Source organism: Stenella coeruleoalba (assembly GCF_951394435.1).
Source record: "Stenella coeruleoalba genome assembly, chromosome: 18".
In the NCBI taxonomy this organism is placed as follows: domain Eukaryota; kingdom Metazoa; phylum Chordata; class Mammalia; order Artiodactyla; family Delphinidae; genus Stenella; species Stenella coeruleoalba.
In genome coordinates this window covers 614,623-634,680 of record NC_137164.1, presented here as the reverse complement: position 1 = coordinate 634,680, position 20,058 = coordinate 614,623, and the positions used below count along the sequence as shown (strand labels likewise).

At 44.6% G+C, this 20,058-nt stretch overlaps 2 protein-coding genes across 12 annotated transcripts in view; one reads left to right on the top strand and one right to left on the bottom strand.

Moving 5' to 3' along the window:
- Positions 1 to 5,840, bottom strand: part of ZMYM2 (zinc finger MYM-type containing 2) — a 94,108-nt gene extending 88,268 nt beyond the window's left edge. For 3 of the 6 annotated variants that reach the window (XM_079903348.1, XM_079903349.1, XM_079903351.1), the window contains exons 1-2: positions 5,785 to 5,821; positions 4,662 to 4,730 (exon numbers count right to left, since the gene is read on the bottom strand). The gene's annotated coding sequence lies outside the window, so the exon portion shown is untranslated. The other 3 variants (XM_079903346.1, XM_079903350.1, XM_079903347.1) reach the window with 3 other exon arrangements.
- A 287-nt stretch (positions 5,841 to 6,127) lies between these two features.
- Positions 6,128 to 20,058, top strand: part of LOC307176861 (uncharacterized protein) — a 29,954-nt gene continuing 16,023 nt past the window's right edge. For 2 of the 6 annotated variants that reach the window (XM_079903362.1, XM_079903361.1), the window contains exons 1-2: positions 6,128 to 7,528; positions 16,913 to 16,948. In XM_079903362.1, the coding sequence (XP_079759488.1) occupies positions 6,288 to 6,965 (678 nt within the window). In that variant the 5' untranslated portion in view covers positions 6,128 to 6,287 and the 3' untranslated portion in view covers positions 6,966 to 7,528; positions 16,913 to 16,948. Of the gene's footprint in view, positions 7,529 to 13,975; positions 14,004 to 16,912; positions 16,949 to 17,081; positions 17,363 to 18,123; positions 18,793 to 20,058 lie in introns of those variants that run through there. The other 4 variants (XM_079903363.1, XM_079903365.1, XM_079903364.1 and 1 more) reach the window with 4 other exon arrangements.

The following is a 20,058-nucleotide window of genomic DNA, read 5'->3' as shown; positions in this document are numbered from 1 at the left end:
GCAAGAACTATAACAGATCCTTCCCAAAAATTTTAATGAGGTTGCAACAATTAATCCTATTCCTAGTAAATTTATCTTAAATCACAATTTAATATCAGAATCACACTAAAATATTTAATAATTTAAGGATAAAATACTTTAAATTCACAAAAACAAATCTGACCTTCAAATTCACTAGGAACATAGAGAGAAAAATATCTAGAACCCTCTGGGGAAGAGAAATCTGACCCCTGGCACCCTATTGATATTAAAGAGAATGGCTGAAATTCTCTTAACAATAATTTGGTAACTCTTTAAGAAAGATAAAAACAAGATCACATTAATAACAAAAATATGTGAAAGTTTGTTGTTGTTTTTTTTAAAGTCAGGACTATCAAATATTTATCCTAATATCCAAAGTTTACTCTTAAATCATTTCTTGAAATAGTAAACGTTAACACTTATGGGACATTGATCAAATCAGTAAAAATAAAACCCCCAACAGTCATACCCTTCTTTCAAATTAAAGACCCCAAATTTTTCTTAAATTTTACTACTTGTAATTTTCAACGGACTGCTATGAAGTTAAAAATAAAATAGAACTAAGAACAAATCCCAAACTAGTCGTGTGAGCAAGCAATTTAGCAAACCTCTCTACACATTTTAACTCTAGACTTTTCAATAGTTCACAAAAATTTATTCTGCAGTTACAAAGTGCTTCGTGTTGTGTAAAACTTGATCCAAAAGATTAATACATTTAAAAATATGCAATAAAACAACAGGTATGCTCAAATGTGTTGTAATCCAACTTTTAACACACTTCAAGATGACCAACTTATCTTGTTACTAAGTTAAGTGTTTAGTGCTGGCCTTCATAATTCTCTTCTCATTACTATTTTAATAACAGAAACCTAAGATTACAAAAGTGACTTGTTTAAAAAACAGGTTACAGATATAAAAATTTGCAATTCCAACTACGTAAAACAATTTTCTTGCTGGTAAACAACCAAAATAAAAAATAAAAAACTACAGTTGTTACCCAGAGCCCCATAGTTCAAAATTACTGATTTATCTAAAAGCAACTTTTCTCAGTGACAACTTTATGGTTCTTACATACTGGAGTTGTCCTTAAGAACTCTGAGATTTCATTAGCTCAGAAGTCCTGTTCAATTCTAAAATCCCAATTCTATGCTCTGACAGAAACAGAAAAAAATTAACCAACTGAAATGAAAAAATGGAAAATGCATGGAATCAACACAATCTCTCTGTGTACTTGTTTCCTAACTTAAAATGCCCTACATAAAATACTGTTAGATAATCCGACGGGAGAAAGCACTTGGGTTTAGGCTCATCTTGCATTGCCTAAAAAAAACACCTGCAAGTTGAATAAGCCAAAGTCCTCCTAGAGTAAGTGTTGTTCAATATAATAATATGTGTGAATAATATTGTTAATGGGGCAGATAGACATGAATGCCTAGAAAAAGATATAAAATTTCTAATTCTACCACACCTTTTGACAACAAAGATAGAGTTCCAGCATTCATACACATTGTTTCCATCACAGTAATAACACAGCATCTGACTAAAGGTGAAGATTCATTTTGTCTCAAATGCATTAAGTTTAGGCACTTTTGTACCTCAAACAAGGGCAACATACAATAAAACTTTTAAGGATATGAACACTGTTGTACAAAGATGGTATGTCAAGCTCCATATCCACACAAAAGTCTGAAACGTTCGTTGTCAGCACCTGTGGGACATCTGAGTGATTCAGAGATGTCCCACCACATGAGGTACAGAACTCCAGCCCATGAGATTATATAAGCAGAACATGGAAAAGCAGGGACCACTCTCTCTTTCCCTCAACTGTTTAAAAGGACAGTGGGAGGAATACATACTCAAGGATGCATTAAAGAAAAGTACCATAAATATGTGAAGTATTTTTAAATATCAAAATACTTTTAAGTACATCTAAAAGCATCTAACTCACATTAAGTGTGCAATAAATTTATGTATAATAAAGAACTTTGATTTAATCAATGTCAATTTAAAATTGTCAGCTTATCTTCATCTTATTGTCTGTCGCATTAAAGCACCATTAGTTGGTGTTCTTAAGTAAAAGAATTTTTAATTCTGAGCTAAATCATTAAGGAAAACAAGAACTACATCCCTTCAAAAACTGGAGGAGTCAGGGGGTAGCAGTTGAAAATCCATGTATAGGGAATTCTCTGTCGGTCCAGTAGTTAGGACTCCAAGCTTCCACTGCAGGGGGCACAGGTTTGATCCCTCATGCACGGAAAGAGGAAGGAAGGAAGGAAGGAAGGAAGGAGGGAGGGAGGGAGGGAGGGAGGAAGAAAATCCATGTATAACTTATAGTTGGTCCTTCCTATTACTGAGTTCCTCCGTATCCGCAGATCCAACTGCCTGCAGATGGTGTAGTACTATTGAAAAAAATCTGGGTATAAGTGGACCAACAATTCAAACCCATGTAGTTCAAGGATCAACTGTATTAGAAAGAACCATGGTTTTCATTAGTATACATGTGTTGACATTACAGAAAAGTCCTGATTATACATTTTGTATGTCCTCATCTCCAAATGTTTACTTAACCAATCGACCTTTCCCCATCAACATCACAAATAAGAACAAAGAAAAAAACTTCAGAAAGGTAAATCTTTTGTGAAAATATGGGGTGATAAAATAAGCACTGCCCATCTAGTTGAAAGATCTAATCCTTGATCCACTATGTCTGAATGATCTAATGCTTGAAAAGAGCTTTAAACTCATTACAGAAGTTACAGTCATTCAAGTTACAGTATTTAGGAAACAATTATGGATACTAAATTGCACAGACACACTGAAAAAAGAGAATATATTATTTCTGTTTCAAACAGACCCTGTTAGTTTTAAGGCAGTCAAATAATCTAATTGATAACTGTGGTACTACTATTTTTTTAAAAGGTACTCAGTAAGAGTCAAACATTTCGTATTTGTTTACCCACTGCTCTCCATGAAAACAATATACGCTGAGAAAATTGTAAGCTTCAATTTTTTTCAGTTTCAATTTCTAAATTTGTAAAGCAAGCATATTATATACTTTAAAACAGGACAACATGTGGGACTTCCCTGGCAGTCCAGTGGTTAGGACTCCAAGCTGCCAATGCAGGGGGCATGGGTTCAATCCCTGGTGGGGGAACTAAGATCCCACATTCCACCCCCCGCCCCCTCGTGGCCAAAAAATAAAACAAAATAAAATAAAATAAATAAAAAATGTAAAAAAACAGGACAGCACAGTTGCTGAACTTAGGCCTGTAATCAAACCGGTTAAGTTCAAATCCTTGCTCTACCAAATACTACTACTACCTGGGTATCTGTCTATGCCTCTGTTTCCTCCTCTACGAATTAGGAATAAAAACACTAGGTTTTCACGAGGATTAAATTACTTAATACATGTTAAAAATTAGTCTGGACATGTGTTGATAATTATAGAATGTAAATGATAGGTACAAAGAGGTTCAATATACTATTATCACTCATAAATTTGAAAGTTTTCATAGTTAACTTTTTAAAAAAGCTTAGCTTACTATTGTGCTAGCATACAATAAGGGCTCAATACATGCTATTTTTATTACCCTGCAGGCTATTTGCCAAGAGTAAAGGAAATAATACATGGAAGTGCCCGGCACCTGCCTCAATTAGTGTTTGTTTCATACAAGTTGTCATCCTCACATCATCCTTCACAATCAGTATGCAATCAGTATGTTCATCATCAATTATTTTTTGGGCCCATTTGGGACTTAATATTGAAGCATGAGCTACTATTACTCATGACTCACCTCTGACAGAGATCTGCAAGTTACAATACCAACTGTCAGGAGGCTCCAGAGATACAATTTTCTAGAATGCTAAAATTCACTGATATTTTGTAACTAATTTCAATTGATGGAAAACGACTCGTTATGTTTACCTTAGTGTCTCGCACATTCCAAGACTACCTTAAAACCAACAAACTGCAAGCAATAAACGATAACCCTCAGATAACACGTTCAAGAACAACTCGAGTGAAGACTAAGCATCACAAAATATGGGGGACTAAGAGTAACCAGAGCAGCGGACTGGTCTCACCAGCACACTAGCTGGTAAACTAAGAGAACTGGAGGAGTGGACCTCATGCCCTTTCCTAAGCAAACACATCAAAGACATCTACCAACTCATGAACCCCAAGAGTCAAAATTTGTGTTTTACGTCGTACACACAGAGTTAAATCCGTCTTTCTGTTCCTCCAACCCCTTCAATCAATTCTCCATTTAAAGGAAGAGAAAGTGTTAAAGATGGTTGCACACCGAGCATCAGAAACGCAACAACTTCACTTCCCGCCCTGGAACTCTAGAGGGCGCCAGCAATATGCCCTCCTTCCCCCACCCCTCCTCCCGGGTAACGTGAGCAGCTGCAGGAGCCCGTCGTCTGGTTGCTGAGGTTGGTATTGCAGCAGGAGAGATGTCTGCAGCGGTGCAAACAGCAGCGCCCACTCCCAGCTGCCTCACCAGCCATTACCCAGGCTGCGCCCCGGGGGCAGCTGCCACCCAGGGGAAAGCTCCTCCCCCTCAAAACAACGGAGACGCTCCGGCCAGACAACCTGACAACGTCCTCTAAGAGCCTCAAATGAGGGGCAAAAGACTCACAATGGGGGTGTTTTCCTCCTCACGTTCTGCCAGGGATGCACCAGGTAGCGATGAAGGCAACTCCTGGTCCTGGGTAAGAGGAAAAATGAAAAATGGGTCAAGAACACCTAACCAGGTGGGAGAACCAAGCCCTTTCCACCAGGAGGAGACAGAGAAGGGAATAAGAGGTCAAGGAGGTTCGGACCTTCGATTATTGCTGCCCAGCCCGTGACCAACAACCCCCTCCTACGTAAAGTAGAGCGAAACGACGTAAAATTTTTATTTGGGACCAAAACCCACGTGAAAGGCAAACCCTGGAGGGAGGAGGCGGAGGGCAGCAGGCCTGCTCCGGGAGGGGGAGGGGGAAGGGCGAGCACAGCCTCGACGCCAGCGGGGAATCCTATCCCCCGAATCGGCCCACCCAGCGCCGTCCCCATCGCGCCCGCATCCACTCAGGGGCGGGGGGCGGCTCGCGTCAGCGCGGGGCGGAAACCCCCCGCATTTACCCCGAGCTCTTGCCCCGGGCCCGAGACTTGCCCCCCCGCAGTCGGCGACCGGCAGCGCTGCCTCCCCGTCCGCCATTAGAGACCCGGCCAAACAATACGTGCGGAGCCGAGCCGCGCGCGCGCCGGGGCCGGGGCGGCAGAGAAGGGGACCGGCGCGGGGGTCCCGAGCCCTCGCCGGCAAACTTGGGGACCTCGCGCCGCCGCCGAGAGGGTGCGAGCGCGGCCCCGAGCACCCATGGAGGCGCCCCTCCCCCACCCCGCCCCACCCCCACCCCACCCCCGCGACCCCCGCCGCCGGCCCCCGCCCCGGGCGGCCCCGAGCGACCCCCGCCGCCGGCGGCCGCCTCACCCGGCCCTCGCGGCCGCGCCCGCACTCCCGCAGCCCGCGGGCCGCCCGCCAAGGCGCCTGGGACATCAGCGGAGCCGCCGGCAGCCCGAGGCCCCGACGCGCTAGCGGCGACGGCGGCCGCGCCGCGGGGCGCTTGTCCCGGGTCGGTGGGAGGCTCCGGAGGCCGCCCTCACCCATCTCCGCCTCCCGGCGCCTCCGCCTCCGCCTCCGCCTCCGGAGGCTGCGCCGCTCCCGGCCACCCCCACTGTCGGCGGCCCTGGGCTGGAGACTCGGCGGGGACAAGCCTCACCCGGTTCTGGCTGCGGCTCCGCGGAACGAACCTCCCCGCCCCCGACCCCCCCCCCTTCGGCAACACGCGCAACTCCGCTCGGTCCAGTCCCGGCTTTAGCGCTGGTGAGTAGGCGGAGGCTGCGGCCGCGGCGGCGCGGCCCGGCCCGGCAAGCCCCGCCCCCGACGCCCTCACTGGCGGCCGAGGAGGGCGGGCCAGGGGCCTCGGGCACGCCCATTGGCTGCGTCCGCCTTCCTTCAGGACCCCCCTCGAGGGGGTGGTCCGACGCCCTGTCTTTCAGGCGTAGGCCACACCCCCGCACCTCCATTTCCCCCCCTTCCCCGCCCCCACTCCGGCCCGGCCCGTCAGGGTCGGGCCGCTGACTGCCGTGCCCGCCGCACCCGCCTCGGTTCGGCCCCTGGGGGCAGAGAGCTATCGGGGCCGGGCGGCCCGAGGGCCTAAGCCGGACCGCCTGACCCTGCAGCGGCCGCGAGCGACGCCGCCCGAGGAGCGCCACGGCCTCGATGTCCCCCACGCCCTCCCTGTCCAGTGTCTGGGAGCCCCGTGAGGGCCGAGCGGGCAGGGGCTACGGCGACGCGGGCGGGAGCCGGGGGCCGGGAGGCCGGCGGCAGGGGGGCCCGCGCGCTCCGAAGGCTGGAAGCGCTTCCCCTCGCCTCAGCCCCGTGGGGAGGCGTCCCTCGCTCCCGTCATGGCTGCGGGAGGAGACTACGTCCTCCATCTTGTCGGGGCCGCGGGGGGAACTGGGGGCAACGCCGACTCGTCCCGGGAAGCCCGGGCTGGGCCCCGCCGCCCGGCCGCCGGGACGGCGCCCGCTGCCGGCTCCGCACCTGGCCCCGGCCGGCGCGACGGGCCCGGGCCAGACGCCGCTCCCGCCTCCGCTGGCCAAGATGGAGGCGGCTGCGGGTCCCCGAGCTGGGCGCCCGCCTGTCGGAAGGGCTGGGCCGTCCCCGGCGGGGCCGCCGCGTCCCAGCCCCTGGGCCTCTGCCCTCGTTGGCTACGAGGCGGACGACCCGTCCCCGTGGCGGGAGGGAACGCAGGTGCCGGCCGGGCTGGGCCCGGTCGGGCCGGGCGAGTTGCGACCAAGGAGCCACCTGGGCGGCAGGACTCGGCTTTTGTTCGCCGTCTACACCTATGTCCCGGGCGCACGTCACGGGCTGTGCGGGTCCCGAGGTTCCACGTAGGAGGCGAGTGGGGAGGCCGCCCTGGCGGCCGTCGGTGGGACTGCAGCCGACGATGTTGGGGAGTAAATGGATGGATAAAGTGGACCCGGATTTCAGGATTGCCTACTCGTAAATAGACGGGTGTTGTTACACTTTAAAGTTCAACACGATGGTGAACAGCATTAACTTTTTTTTTTAACATCTTTATTGTAGTATAATGCTTAACACTGGTGTGTTGGTTTCTGCTGTATAACAAAGTGAATCAGCTATATGCATACATTTATGCCCATAACCCCTCCCTCTTGCGTCTCCCTCCCACCCTCCTTATCCCACCCCTCTAGGTGGTCGCAAAGCACCGAGCTGATCTCCCTGTGCTATGCAGCAGCTTCCCACCACAATGTTCCATCGCAGCACTCTTTACAGTTGCCAGGACATAGAAGCAACCTAAGTGTCCATCGACAGATGAATGGTTAAAGAAGATGTGGCACATATATGCAATGGACTATTACTCAGCCATAAAAAGAAACGAAATTGAGCTATTTGTAGTGAGGTGGATGGACCTAGAGCCTGTCATACAGAGTGAAGTAAGTCAACATGAACTTTTTAATGAAGTTATCCATGAAGTTCTCAGTAAAGACTGATTTTATAGAGATGCCACTTAGCATAGTCTAGTAGAAAGTGAGATTCATTATGAATAAAACAATCAAGTAGTCCTCACGCCTATGGCTAAATGCAATAAATATACTGCTCTTTATTTAAATTGGAGGATGTCCAATATGTATTTAAAACCACTTTCTCAAAATGGCATCGTTTATTTTTCTGCATTTTATTTCTTAATTATAAATTTTTTCAATTTTTGATAAAACAAAATATCCTTGTAAGACTCTGTGTATTACACAGTACTGTACTACATTGACATTCTCGATGTCAGTATCTTCACAACAGAAATGTCCCCTGTTACCAAATGCAGGGCAACACTGTAATCACTCCGTGAAAACTTACAGTACCATCCCTTTTCTGTCACCATGTACTGTTGCAGTAACTTCTCTTCATTGACTTTATAGTTAGTTAGAAGGCTTAAGTAGAGGTACTTCCAAATAAGCTCTGTCATAGACTTCAGCGATAGATTGGATTGCTGCCTGCTGTTCAATTTAAGGAAGCTCTATACTGCTACTAATTATGAAATTATTGATGTTTTATAATTAATTAACAAGACTAATAATTACTGTAGTATATATTAGTCACATTTTGTATTCATTCAAATCCATTTGTGCATGAAAATGTTCACTGGGTTACCTACATGATATCAGGGAGAATTTTAGTTGAGAGTTGAAAGCTGGAGAAAAAAGAAGTTTTGTGTCATAATTTAAAGAAAAACTACACTTAATTATATAGAAAAGTACTTATAAAAATAATTATGTGAATGTTCACAACAGAACTATTCATAACTTCCAAAAGGTAGAAACAACCCAAATGTCCATTAACTGATGAATGCATAAACAAAATCTGGTAGATCCATACAACGGAATATTATTCAGCAATAACAAGGCATGAAGTTATGACACAGGCTGCCACATGGGTGAACCTTGAAGACATGATGCTAAAGGAAGTAAGCCAGACACAAAACACCGTACATTGTATGATTCCATTTATGTGAATTATCCAGATGAGGCAAATTTATAGAAATAGGAAGTAGAATATTAGTTCCCTAGGCCTAGGGAGGTGAGGAGTTATAGCTAAAGTGTATGGAGTGTCTTTTTGGAGCAAATTGATTGTAATGATGATTGGACAACTCTGAATATATTAAAAACTATGGAATTATTCACTTTAAGTGGATGAATTGTATGGTACGGAATTATAACTTGATAAGTCTGTTACTAAAATTGTGTGTGTGTATGTGTGTGTGTGGAGTTATTCTGTACTAATCACAAAAGCATACTAAACTTTGCAGGAAGGCAACATGAAGACTTGAGCAGAGGACTTGCATTTCAAATACTTGTTTGGCCACTCAAACCCTTGAGCAAGTTATCTTCTAAGGCTTAGTTTAGCCATTTATAATATATAGTAATGCAGTGTTGTAAGGACCAAATAACTCCTAGGAAAGCAATATACAAATATTAGAAGTTGCTAAGAGAGTAGATCTTAAAAGTTCTCATCACAGGACTTCCCTGGTGGTCCAGTGGCTAAGACTCCATGATCCCAAGGCAGGGGGCCCAGGTTCGATCCCTGGTCAGGGAACTATGGCCCACATGCCACAACTAAGAACTCGCATGCCATAACGAAAGGTCCCGCATGCCACAATGAAGACCCGGAGCAGCCAAATTAATAAATAAATATTTTTTTTAATTAAAAAATTCCTCATCAGAAGAAAAAAAATTGTAACTGTGTGGTCATAATGTTAGCTAGAGTTACTTTGGTGATCATGTCACAATGTATACATATATCAAGTCATTATGTTTTACGCTTGAAATTAGTATAATATTATATGTCAATTATACCTCAATACAAATAAGTGTTAGGTACAATTGTATTTTTGGAAACCAAGAGCTCACCAGTAATTGAGATGCAATATAACAGCTTAGGAGGCAGGCTGCCCAAGTTTGAACTTGCTTTACCCACAACGAGCTGGGTGATTTTAGGCATATGTTAATTTTTTTAAAATAAATTTATTTATTTATTTGGCTGCATTGGGTCTTTGTTGCTGCACGCAGACTTTCTCTAGTTGCGGCGAGTGGAGGCTACTCTTCGTTGTGGTGCACGGGCTTCTCATTGCTGTGGCTTCTCATTGCTGTGGCTTCTCATTGTGGAGCATGGGCTCTAGGTGAACAGGCTCAGTAGTTGTGGCGCACGGTCTTAGTTGCTCCATGGCATGTGGGATCCTCCCAGACCAAGGCTCGAACCCATGTCCCCTGCATTGGCAGGTGGATTCTTAACCACTGTGCCACCAGGGAAGCCCTGGCATATGTTAATTTTTTGAAGAACCTCCATGCTGTTTTCCATAGTGACTACACCAGTTTACATTCCCACCAACAGTGTGCAAGTGTTCCCTTTTCTCCACGTGATTGGTAGCCATTCTGGCAGGTGTGAAGTGATATCACATTGTGATGTTGATTTGCATTTCTCTAGTGATTAGCAATGTTAAGCATCTTTTTGTGTGCCTGTTGGCCAACTGTAAGTCTTCTTTGGAAAAATGTCTATTCAGATCTTCTGCCCACTTTTTTTAAATTAATTTTTATTGGAGTACAGTTCATTCACAATGTTGCATCAGTTTCTGCTGTACAGCAAAGTAAATCAGTTATACATATTCATATATGCATTCTTTTTTAGATTCTTTTCCCATTTAGGTCATTACAGAGTGTTGAGTAGAGTTCCCTGTGCTATACAGTAGGTCCCTATTCGTTACCTATTTTCTATATAGTAGGGTGTATATGTCAATCCCAATCTCCCAATTTATCACTCCCCCACTTTTCTGCTCACTTTTTTTTTTATCAGGTTGTTTGTTTTTTTTAATATTGAGCTGTATGAGCTGTCTATATATTTTGGATAATAACCCCTTATCAGTCATATCATATGCAAATATTTTCTCCCATTCAGTAGGTTTTTCATTTTGTTGATGGTTTCCTTTGCTGTGCAAAAGCTTTTAAGTTTAATTAGGTCCCATTGTTTGTATTTGCTTTTGTTTCCTTTGCCTTAGGAGACAGACTCAAAAGACTATTGCTACCATTTATGTCAAAGACTTTCCTGACCATGTTTTTTACAGGAGTTTTATGGTTTCTAGTCTTACAGTTAGGTCTTTAATCCATTTTGAGTTCATTTTTTTTACATAGTGTGAGAAAATGTTTCAATTTCATTTTTTTTTTTTTTTGTGATACGCGGGCCTCTCACTGTTGTGGCCTCTCCCATTGCGGAGCACAGGATCCAGACGCGCAGGCTCAGCGGCCATGGCTCACGGGCCCAGATGCTCCGCGGCATGTGGGATCTTCCCGGACCAGGGCACGAACCCGTGTCCCCTGCATCAGCAGGTGGACTCTCAACCACTGCACCAACAGGGAAGCCCTCAATTTCATTCTTTTACATGTAACTGTCCAGTTTTCCCAGCAACAGTTATTGAACAGACTGTCTTTTCTCTATTGTTTATTCCTGTCTCTTTGTCATAGATTAATTGTTCATAAGTGTGTGGGTTTATTTCTGAGCTCTCTATTATGTTCCATTGATCGCTGCATCTGTTTTTGTGCCAGCACCATACTGTTTTGATTACTGTAGCTTTGTAATATAGTCTGAAGTAAGGAAGCGTAATTCCTCCAGCTCTGTTCTTCTTTCTCAAGATTGTTTTGATTGTTTTCTTAACTTCTCTTCCTGATAGTTCATTGTTAGTGTATAGAAATGCAACAGATTTCTATATATTAATTTTGTATCCTGCAACTTTACCAAATTCATTTGATGAGCTCTCCCAGTTTCTGGTGGCATCTTTAGGATTTTCTATGTACAGTATCATGTCATCTGCAAACAGTGACAGTTCTACTTCTTCCTTTCCAATTTGTATTCCTTTTATCTCTTTTTCTTGTCTGATTGCTGTGGCTAGGGGTTATGAAATTTTTTGATCATGACAATCAGTAGGATATATATTATACATGGAGACATAGTGCAAACCCACCTTCATACATAATTACATATCTGAATCAAAAGTTTCATAGAATTGTTTCATTTACTATCTTAGATGGATTTTAATATTTTCTATTCTAATCTATTTAGATCTAGTCTATACTGTTTTTTGTTTTGTTTTTTGTTTACTTGTTTGTTTTTTAATGAACAGTGGTTCCAGCCCACCAAATTGACTACATGGCTTACAAACTGTGGTTTGAAAAACATTATTCTAGAGAAAGCAAATCATGGATAAATTCAGATTCTAAAACAGAAGTGAAAACACAAGATGATACTGAATACTGAGAGTAGTCTGGAATGAACTATAGGTTGAAAAACTCATTTTTTAAAACATAGAGATTTAAGTTGCCATTCTTCCTAATATATGAAATACTTATTCCTTCCTAAAAAACTGCATTACATTTGATGAGACTGAAATGCAGCTGATGAGCAAGTCTCTGGACAAGCATTGTAATGATCTGGAAGAGAACGCAGAACTGACATTGATGTGACTCCACCATTCATCAGCTCTGTGACCCTGGACCTTCTGGAGCCTCAGTTTCTCCTTCAATAAAATAAGGGAATTGTGCATAATATGCTCTTGAAGTAAAGTCCACTTTTATCTTCACAGCCTTCTCATCCCTCAGGATCCCAGTGTCTCCTCCAGCCCCTCTCACTATCCTAACTTATTATGAAGGTTGCCTTCCTCTCAGTTCCTGTGGCTTTTTTATTATTAAATAATCCAATGTTTACCACTATATATGTGTGTGTGTGTGTATATATATATATATATATATATATATGTATATTCTTTTTTTTTTTTTTTTTTGGCCACACCATGCTGCTTGCAGGATCTTTGTTTCCCAACCAGAGATCGAACCTACACCCTCTGCATCGGATGCACGAAGTCTTAACCACTGGACTGCCAAGGAAGTCCCATACCACTATGTTCTTAACTATATTCTTCGCTCCACCTTACCTGTTTCACACTTGAGTACAAGGACCCACCATGTTTCTCATTTTATCTCGCAGGCAGCATTGCCCACCCAAGTGCCTTCTGAGCTTTAGAGGTCCTGACTGCAACCAGAAGCAAATTTTTACAAAGAAAATTATATCCAGTGATTATGGAGGTTCTCTCCAGTAATTAAATTCTATGGTTTTTATAAAATCATAAGCTGAAAATAATGATTTAAAGCTTAATTTTTGCCCATTTAAGTGTTCCTTATATTATCAACTTTTTTTTTTGAGTTTCTGTACTAGGTAGCTATTATTCTCTAAGAGATTAAAACCTAAAATTAAGCAAGTCTAACAGTTTTGAATTTAGCATACTTACTTTTTAAAATATTTTTCCTACTTCCATAGTTAATAAATTCACAGTCAGTGACAAAAGCAAAACACAAACAATAACAACAACAAAACTTGGAAAACCTGTGCAAAAAGTGCAAAAGAAAAAGAAAATTACCTGTAATTCTTTACCCAAGGATGGCTATTGGTAACATTTTTTTCAACAGACCTTTTTTTTTTTTTTAGCAGTTTTAGGTTCACAGCAAAATTGAGCAGAAAGTACAGAGTTCCCATGTACCCACTGCCCCTACACATGCACAGCCCACCCCACTATCAACAATGTCCACCAAAGTGGTGCATTTGTTGTGTCAATGTGGATGAACCCACATTGACACAACGTACTTACTCCAAGTCCATAGGTTACACTAGGGTTCACTCTCGATGTTGTACATTCTGTGAGTTTTAACAAACACATGATAGCATGTACCCAACATTATACCATCATAAGAATGGTTTCCTGCCCTAAAAATCCTCTGTGTTCCACCTATGGAACTCCATCCCCGTAACTTGTGCCAATCCCTGACCTTTAGTGAAAAGGTCTATAGTTTTATATTTTCCAAAATGTCTTATACTTGGAATCATACTATGATTCCAAAGGCTGGGTAAACAGCCTTTTCAGATTGACTTTCTCCACTAAGCAGTAAGCATTTAACATTCCTTCATGGCTTTTTTGGCTTGACAGCTCACTTCTTTTTAGCGCTGAGTAATATTCCATTGTCTGGATGCACCACAGTTTATTTATCCATTCACCCACAGAAGGGCATCTTGGTTGCTTCCAAGTTTTTGGCATTTATGAATAAAGCTCCTGTAAACATCCATGTTCAGGTTTTTGTATGGACATATTTACAACTCATTTGGATAAATACCATGGATCAAAGTGAACTTTTGCATTTCCACTGGTAATGATGAGAGTTCCTGGTGTCTACATCTTCATCAGCATTCGGTGCTGTCAGTGTTTTGCAGTCTCACCACTTAATAGGTGTGTAGTGGTCTCTCCTTGCTATTTTACATTGTTAACATTTTGATGTATCAATATTTTTCCACAGAATGTTTTCAAATATTTATATCACCGATAAAAAATATATCTTATTAGAAGTGAAGAAGAGATCCAGTAAAAAACTGGTGATATCTAGAAGAATAAAATCATCATTGAGGACTTCCCTAGTAGCGCAGTGGTTAAGAATCCGCCTGCCAATGCAGGCAACACAGGTTCGAGCCCTGGTCCGGGAAGATCCCACATGCTGCGGAGCAACTAAGCCCGTGCGCCACAACTACTGAGCCTGTGCCCTAGAGCCCGTGAGCCACAACTACTAAGCCGGCGCGCCACAACTATTGAGCCTGCTCTCTAGAGCCCATGAGCCACAACTACTGAACCCACGTGCCACAACTACTGAAGCCTACATGCCTAGAGCCCATGCTCTGCAACAAGAGAAGCCACCGCAATGAGAAGCCCCTGCACCACAACTACAGAAAGCCCGCAAGCAGCAATGAAGACCCAAGGCAGCCAAAAATAAAAATAAATGAAGAAAAAAAACCTGTTTAAAAAAAATCGTCATTGAGAATAGAATCGTCATCTCTGTTTTGTTGTTGTCAGATTAGTAAAAAGATTTTAAGATGAGATGCATACGGTGGAGACTAATATGTAGCTACAGAAGACTTGCGCTTTGGCTTCCCTCTACCCCTAAAACAGAAATCATGTCCAAGGATCTATCCATGGAAAAGTGGGACCCAGAATGACTGCATACTCATGACAGGTAGCGAAATTTTTTAAAAAAGAAGAAGACATGCTTATTTTTTATGTGTGATGTGATATAAAACGGTTTGTGGGAAATACTTTTGAGACACCATATCTATGTCGATAAGAAACTAATTTTGAATTCAGTTGTCATTTTTCAAATGTAATAAATAAGAATTGTAATCAGGGTTAGAGTCATCAAGCATGATAAGACAGAAAAGTTTTATCAGCTAATGCTTAGTGGTACTGTATAGCACAGGAACTATATTCAATATCTTGTGATAAACCATAATGGAAAAGAATATGAAAAAGAATATATATATGTGTAACTGAGTCACTTTGCTGTACAGCAGAAATTAACACAACATTGTAAATCAACTATACTTCAATAAAATGAAAAAAAAAAAACCCTAACGCTTAGTGGTAGTAACAAAAATTAGTCATGTTATTAGCATTGTGTGGAACTTTTAAGATTTTTGAAAATTAATTAATTTATTTATTATTTGGTTGCACCGTGTCTTAGTTGCCGCACGCGGGCTCCTTAGTTGTGGCATGAGAACTCTCAGTTGCAACATGTGTGTGGGATCAAGTTCCCTGACCAGGGATTGAATCTGGTCCCCCTGCATTGGGAGTGTGGACTCTTCTTATCCACTGAGCCACGAGGGAAGTCCCTCAGATCTTTGATGTTCATTCATTCCACAAATGTTAACTGAGTTATGCCAGATACTATGGTAAGAGTTCAAGGGATAGAACAGTGAATAAGACAGATATAATCCCTAGCCTCATAGAGAGTATAGTCTACACTCGATTAGAAAGATCTGACAAACACTAAAATGAATGAAAATGAATATGAATAAAATAATTACAGTTGAGTGCTAGGAAGGAATTAAACAGAGCTTCTTAATAGGGAATATCAGTGGAGACCTGTGCTACTGATCGTGGGAGACCTTTCTGAGCAAGTAACATTTAAATTGAGATCTGCCCTAGGAGCAGCCATTAGAATAACAAGGGGAATATTGTTCTAGACTGCCGGCAAAGCAAGAATTAAACCCATCCTAAGAAGTGGAGATGAACAGGGTGGAGTGTAGCGGACCAAGGGAAGCAGTGACACCTCCTGAGCAGGCAGTGCCCAGTGAGAGCAGTTCAAGGAGGGTTTTGTAGGCCATGCTGAGGAGTCTGAATTTTCTTTTCGTGCCTGGAGAAGCCATAAAGAGGATTTTTAAGTGAAAAAGTGATACAGTATGATGTGAATGTTAAGCAGATAACCCTGGCCACTTTGTGGAGGATGGCTCGAGGGCAGCAAGAGCAGAATTTGGGAAGCTGATTTGTGGTCTGGGCAAGAATTGATGCTGCTGGCCTCAGCAGGGAGGTAGAGCAGTCAGTAGGTTGCACTGAGACAGAAGGGTGCAGGGTACAAATGCACACTGAAAGTCACTTCTGAGACTTAGGAGGGACTTCCCTGGCGATCCAGTGGTTAGGACTCCAGGCTGCCACTGTTGATCCTACAAGCCGTGCTGTGTGGCCAACAAAATTTAAAAACAAAAAAAAAACAAAAAAAAACTTAGAAGCTAGTTTAAAGTTTAGACGCAAAGACTTTCTGATATTAAAGTGTTAGCAAATCTGATCAATTTTGTTCAAGAGGGCTTCCCTGGTGGCGCAGTGGTTGAGAGTCCGCCTGCCGATGCAGGGGACACGGGTTCGTGCCCCGGTCCAGGAAGATCCCACATGCCGCGGAGCGGCTGGGCCCGTGAGCCATGGCCGCTGAGCCTGCGCGTCCGGAGCCTGTGCTCCGCGATGGGAGAGGCCACAACAGTGAGAGGCCCGCGTACCACAAAAAAAAAAAAAAAATTTTGTTCAAGAAAAGATGAGAAGATTCACACACACAAAAATCTATCTATCAAGAAGAGCAGCTGATAGGAGAACAAGAAAGTAATCCTAATTTGAATTGACTGGATTTTGGAAAGAAATATAGTCCAAACTTTTGTAAGTAAAACGTTATTGAGCGATCTACTTATGAGTGCTTTTTACTTTCTTTTTCCACAAACTTGGAAAAACAGCTGTTAGGAATACATTAATGCTTCTGAATACAAATAAATGACTGTTATTTGTAACTAATTTCAAAGCTGTCCAAGTTCTGTTTTTCCAATTTAATTATTTTCATATAATACCATAATAGTTCTTTATAATATTAGAAGTAATCTTGAAGCGTTTTTTCTTTCATTTTGTTCTTGTTTTATGTGTTTTTCAGTTAACCGAGCTGCCCTGGAGTCGCCCAGCTGCCCAGGTATCTATCTAACTATCTATCTATCTATCTATCTTTCTATCGTCGCCCACTGCCCAGGTGTATATACAGGATCACTCAGCTGCCCAGGTATCTATCTAACTATCTATGTATCTGTCTATCTATCGTCGCCCAGCTGCCCAGGTGTCCCGGAAAAAGACCTGGGCCAGCGGGACCTGACGGGCGTGGCGCAGGTCTTTGGGTGGCCAGTGGGGCAGGGCTCCCAGTCCCACCCTAGGACACACGGGCCCCCGCCTGCAAGGCGCAGCCCCCGCCGCAGGCCCCGCCGGACGTCCCCCCGCCGGCTGAGGAGGGGGCCGAGGGGCAGCCAGCAGACGCGATGTGGGAAGCGCGAGGCGGGCTGCGCAGCCCGAGGGCAGAGCGGCGGCCGCTGTGCAGGTGCGGGAGCGCGAAGCCGCGGACGAGGCCGGCCCCGGGGAGCTCGCGTCCCGCAGCCTGCTTCCCGGGCGCGGACCGGCTGCAGCAGCGGGGCCCGAGGTGACTGTGCAGCCTCGGCCCGTTTCGGAAACGTGCCGGTGGAGGGCGGGAGGCCGGGCTCGGGAGAGGGGCCTCCGGCTCTAGAGACCCTCGGCCGGCGCGCGCCGCGGGGCGGGAGCCCCTCTGGGGAGGCCCGGGGTCCGGGCCGCGGCCGGGGGCGGGGTTGGGGGGAACGAGCTCCGCGGGGGCCGGTGGGGGGCCGGCCGGTGGGCGGTGGCTGCAGAGCCTCCTGGTGCCCGGGCCGGGGGCCGACCCGCAGTGAGCGGCTGGATATCAGGTGAGGGCGATGGACGGTACCATCCCCCGACCTCGGCCTGCTTGTTGAGCCCTCGATCCTCTCCCTCACGCCCTCTGCCCGGCGCTAGGTCATTGCCCACCCAGTCCTGCCCCCGGAGCTGCGGCCCCCGGGCCTGCTGCGCTGGGAGCGCCGTCAGGACGGTCTTCTGGGTCCGCCTTCCCGCAGGAGGGTAGAGAGTAGAAGGCCTTTCCGCGGCTCCAGGATCCGTCCAGGCGGTCCGGGGGTTGGCCGTCCTCTGGAGCCGGGGCGGAGGTGTGGGCAGAGTTCTGCTGTTCAGCCCAGGGACGTAACGAAGCGCTAGAAACTTCGTCTCATACCGAAAGACTTCGTTCAGGATCAGCCTGCAGGCCCGAGTGATACGTCTCGCCGCCCCTTTTCACAGGGATCACCGGGAGGAATGATCCTCCTCCTGGGTGTCTCGCAGGCCTCCCACGCCACCCATGGTGGACCACAGGACCCTTTGTCCCGTGCTGACACCTGTCCCTTCTTCCCTGCTTGGTGGCCACGGTGGATCCCCTCTGCCCTGGATGCTGTGAGTTTAATGCTGGCCGGGGAAGCAGAGGACGTGAGGGAAAGAAGCAGGCTCCTGGGGTCAGCTTTCTTGTTCTGCATCGTCCTGGTCTTAGTGGCCTGAACAGCACCCCATCTGTGAGAGCTCGAGGCACCTACAGAGCCGCGGGCCCCATCCCCTGGCCACTGGGTCGTGCGCTGCGTGGTCCTTGGCGCCATCTTCCCTGTGGCCAAGCATCTTCTCTGACCACAACAACATGAAGCTGGAAGTCAACCACAGAAAAAGAAATGGGGAAAAAATCATTACATGGAGACTAAACAACATGCGACTAAAAAAACCCAGTGGATCAACGAGGAAATCAAAAAGAGAATTAAAAAATACCTTAAGTAAGAATTTCTATAAAATTCTACTTTTTATACATTATTAATTGAAGTGCATAGTACCTTGTGTCAGTTTAATCAAAGTTAGCAATGTAATTCATATTTCATTGATTAAAAAATGTCTAACACTTAGCTTTATGGGCCTAGAAATTTTTCAATGAAAACTTATTTACATATTTTTGTTGCAGAGCAATATCATAGGATGATTGCCAGCAGACTTTTAAGAACAAATATATATTACACTAGGATAAAATTCTATGGGGGAAGTAGAAAGGAAATGAAGTTCAAGCGAGAAGAACGAATCATGTAAAATTTCCTACTACTGAAGAATTTCTTGTTCATGTACTTTTTAAATTTTTATTTATTTATTTATTTTGGTTGCGTTGGGTCTCCATTGCTGTGCGCGGGCTTGCTCTAGTCGCGGCGAGCAGGGGCTACTCTTCATTGTGGTGCGTGGGCTTCTCATTGCGGTGGCTTCTCTTGTTGCGGAGCATGGGCTCTAGAACACGCAAGCCTCAGTAGTTGTGGCATGCACACTCAGTAGTTGTGGCTCACGGACTCTAGGGAGCACGGGCTTCAGTAGTTGTAGCTCACGGGCTTAGCAGCTCCACGGCATGTGGGATCTTCCTGGACCAGGGCTCGAACCCGCGTCCCCTGCATTGGCAGGTGGATTCTTAACCACTGCACCACCAGGGAAGCCTGACAATACAGTATTTAGATGCCATTGAACACATTAATAAAAGTGATTTAAGATTTGTATTTTTAATGGACATATTTGCACTACACAGAAATTATGTTAGATGTCACGTTATATGTGTAAAAGGTTTTATAGTTCATCAAAATCTTTCTAGAAAGTATGTGAGCAAAAGTTTAAAGACTGTTGTTTGAAGGTCCAGCTGAAACATTACTTCCTCTGTCGAATTTCCCTTACCCTTTTCCCCTCCTCTTCCGCAGAACTTTGCTACAGCGAAGAAAATACTGTAACGTAGGTGGAAATATTTGTTGTCTACAGGTCTTCTCCCTGTTCTCTTGGGGGGCAGGAATGATAGGTTATTTATCTTTGTATTCCCATGCGCGTTGTAACTATAGATGCAGAACATATACTTACTAATTTATTTCTATTATATAGTTCATAAAAATTTTCCTAATATAGGGCGTGTCCTAGAGTTTAAAGTGGGAATAGGTTATAGCGTGTCTCTGGGGAAATATGCATTGTAATTCCCAAATGCACTGACAAAATGTCTGGTTCTACCTAGAGAAACTGAATTGAAACAAAGTAAATGGCCCCAAGCCATTTGCAATATAGTCCAGTGGGCCTCTCTTACAGAAACATCGGGAAAGCTAAGTGAAGATGTAAGAGTTATTTGGAACTAATTGGCTTAAGAAACAAAATCTTTTGTTGTTTTCAGAAAAAAATCTGGAGGCC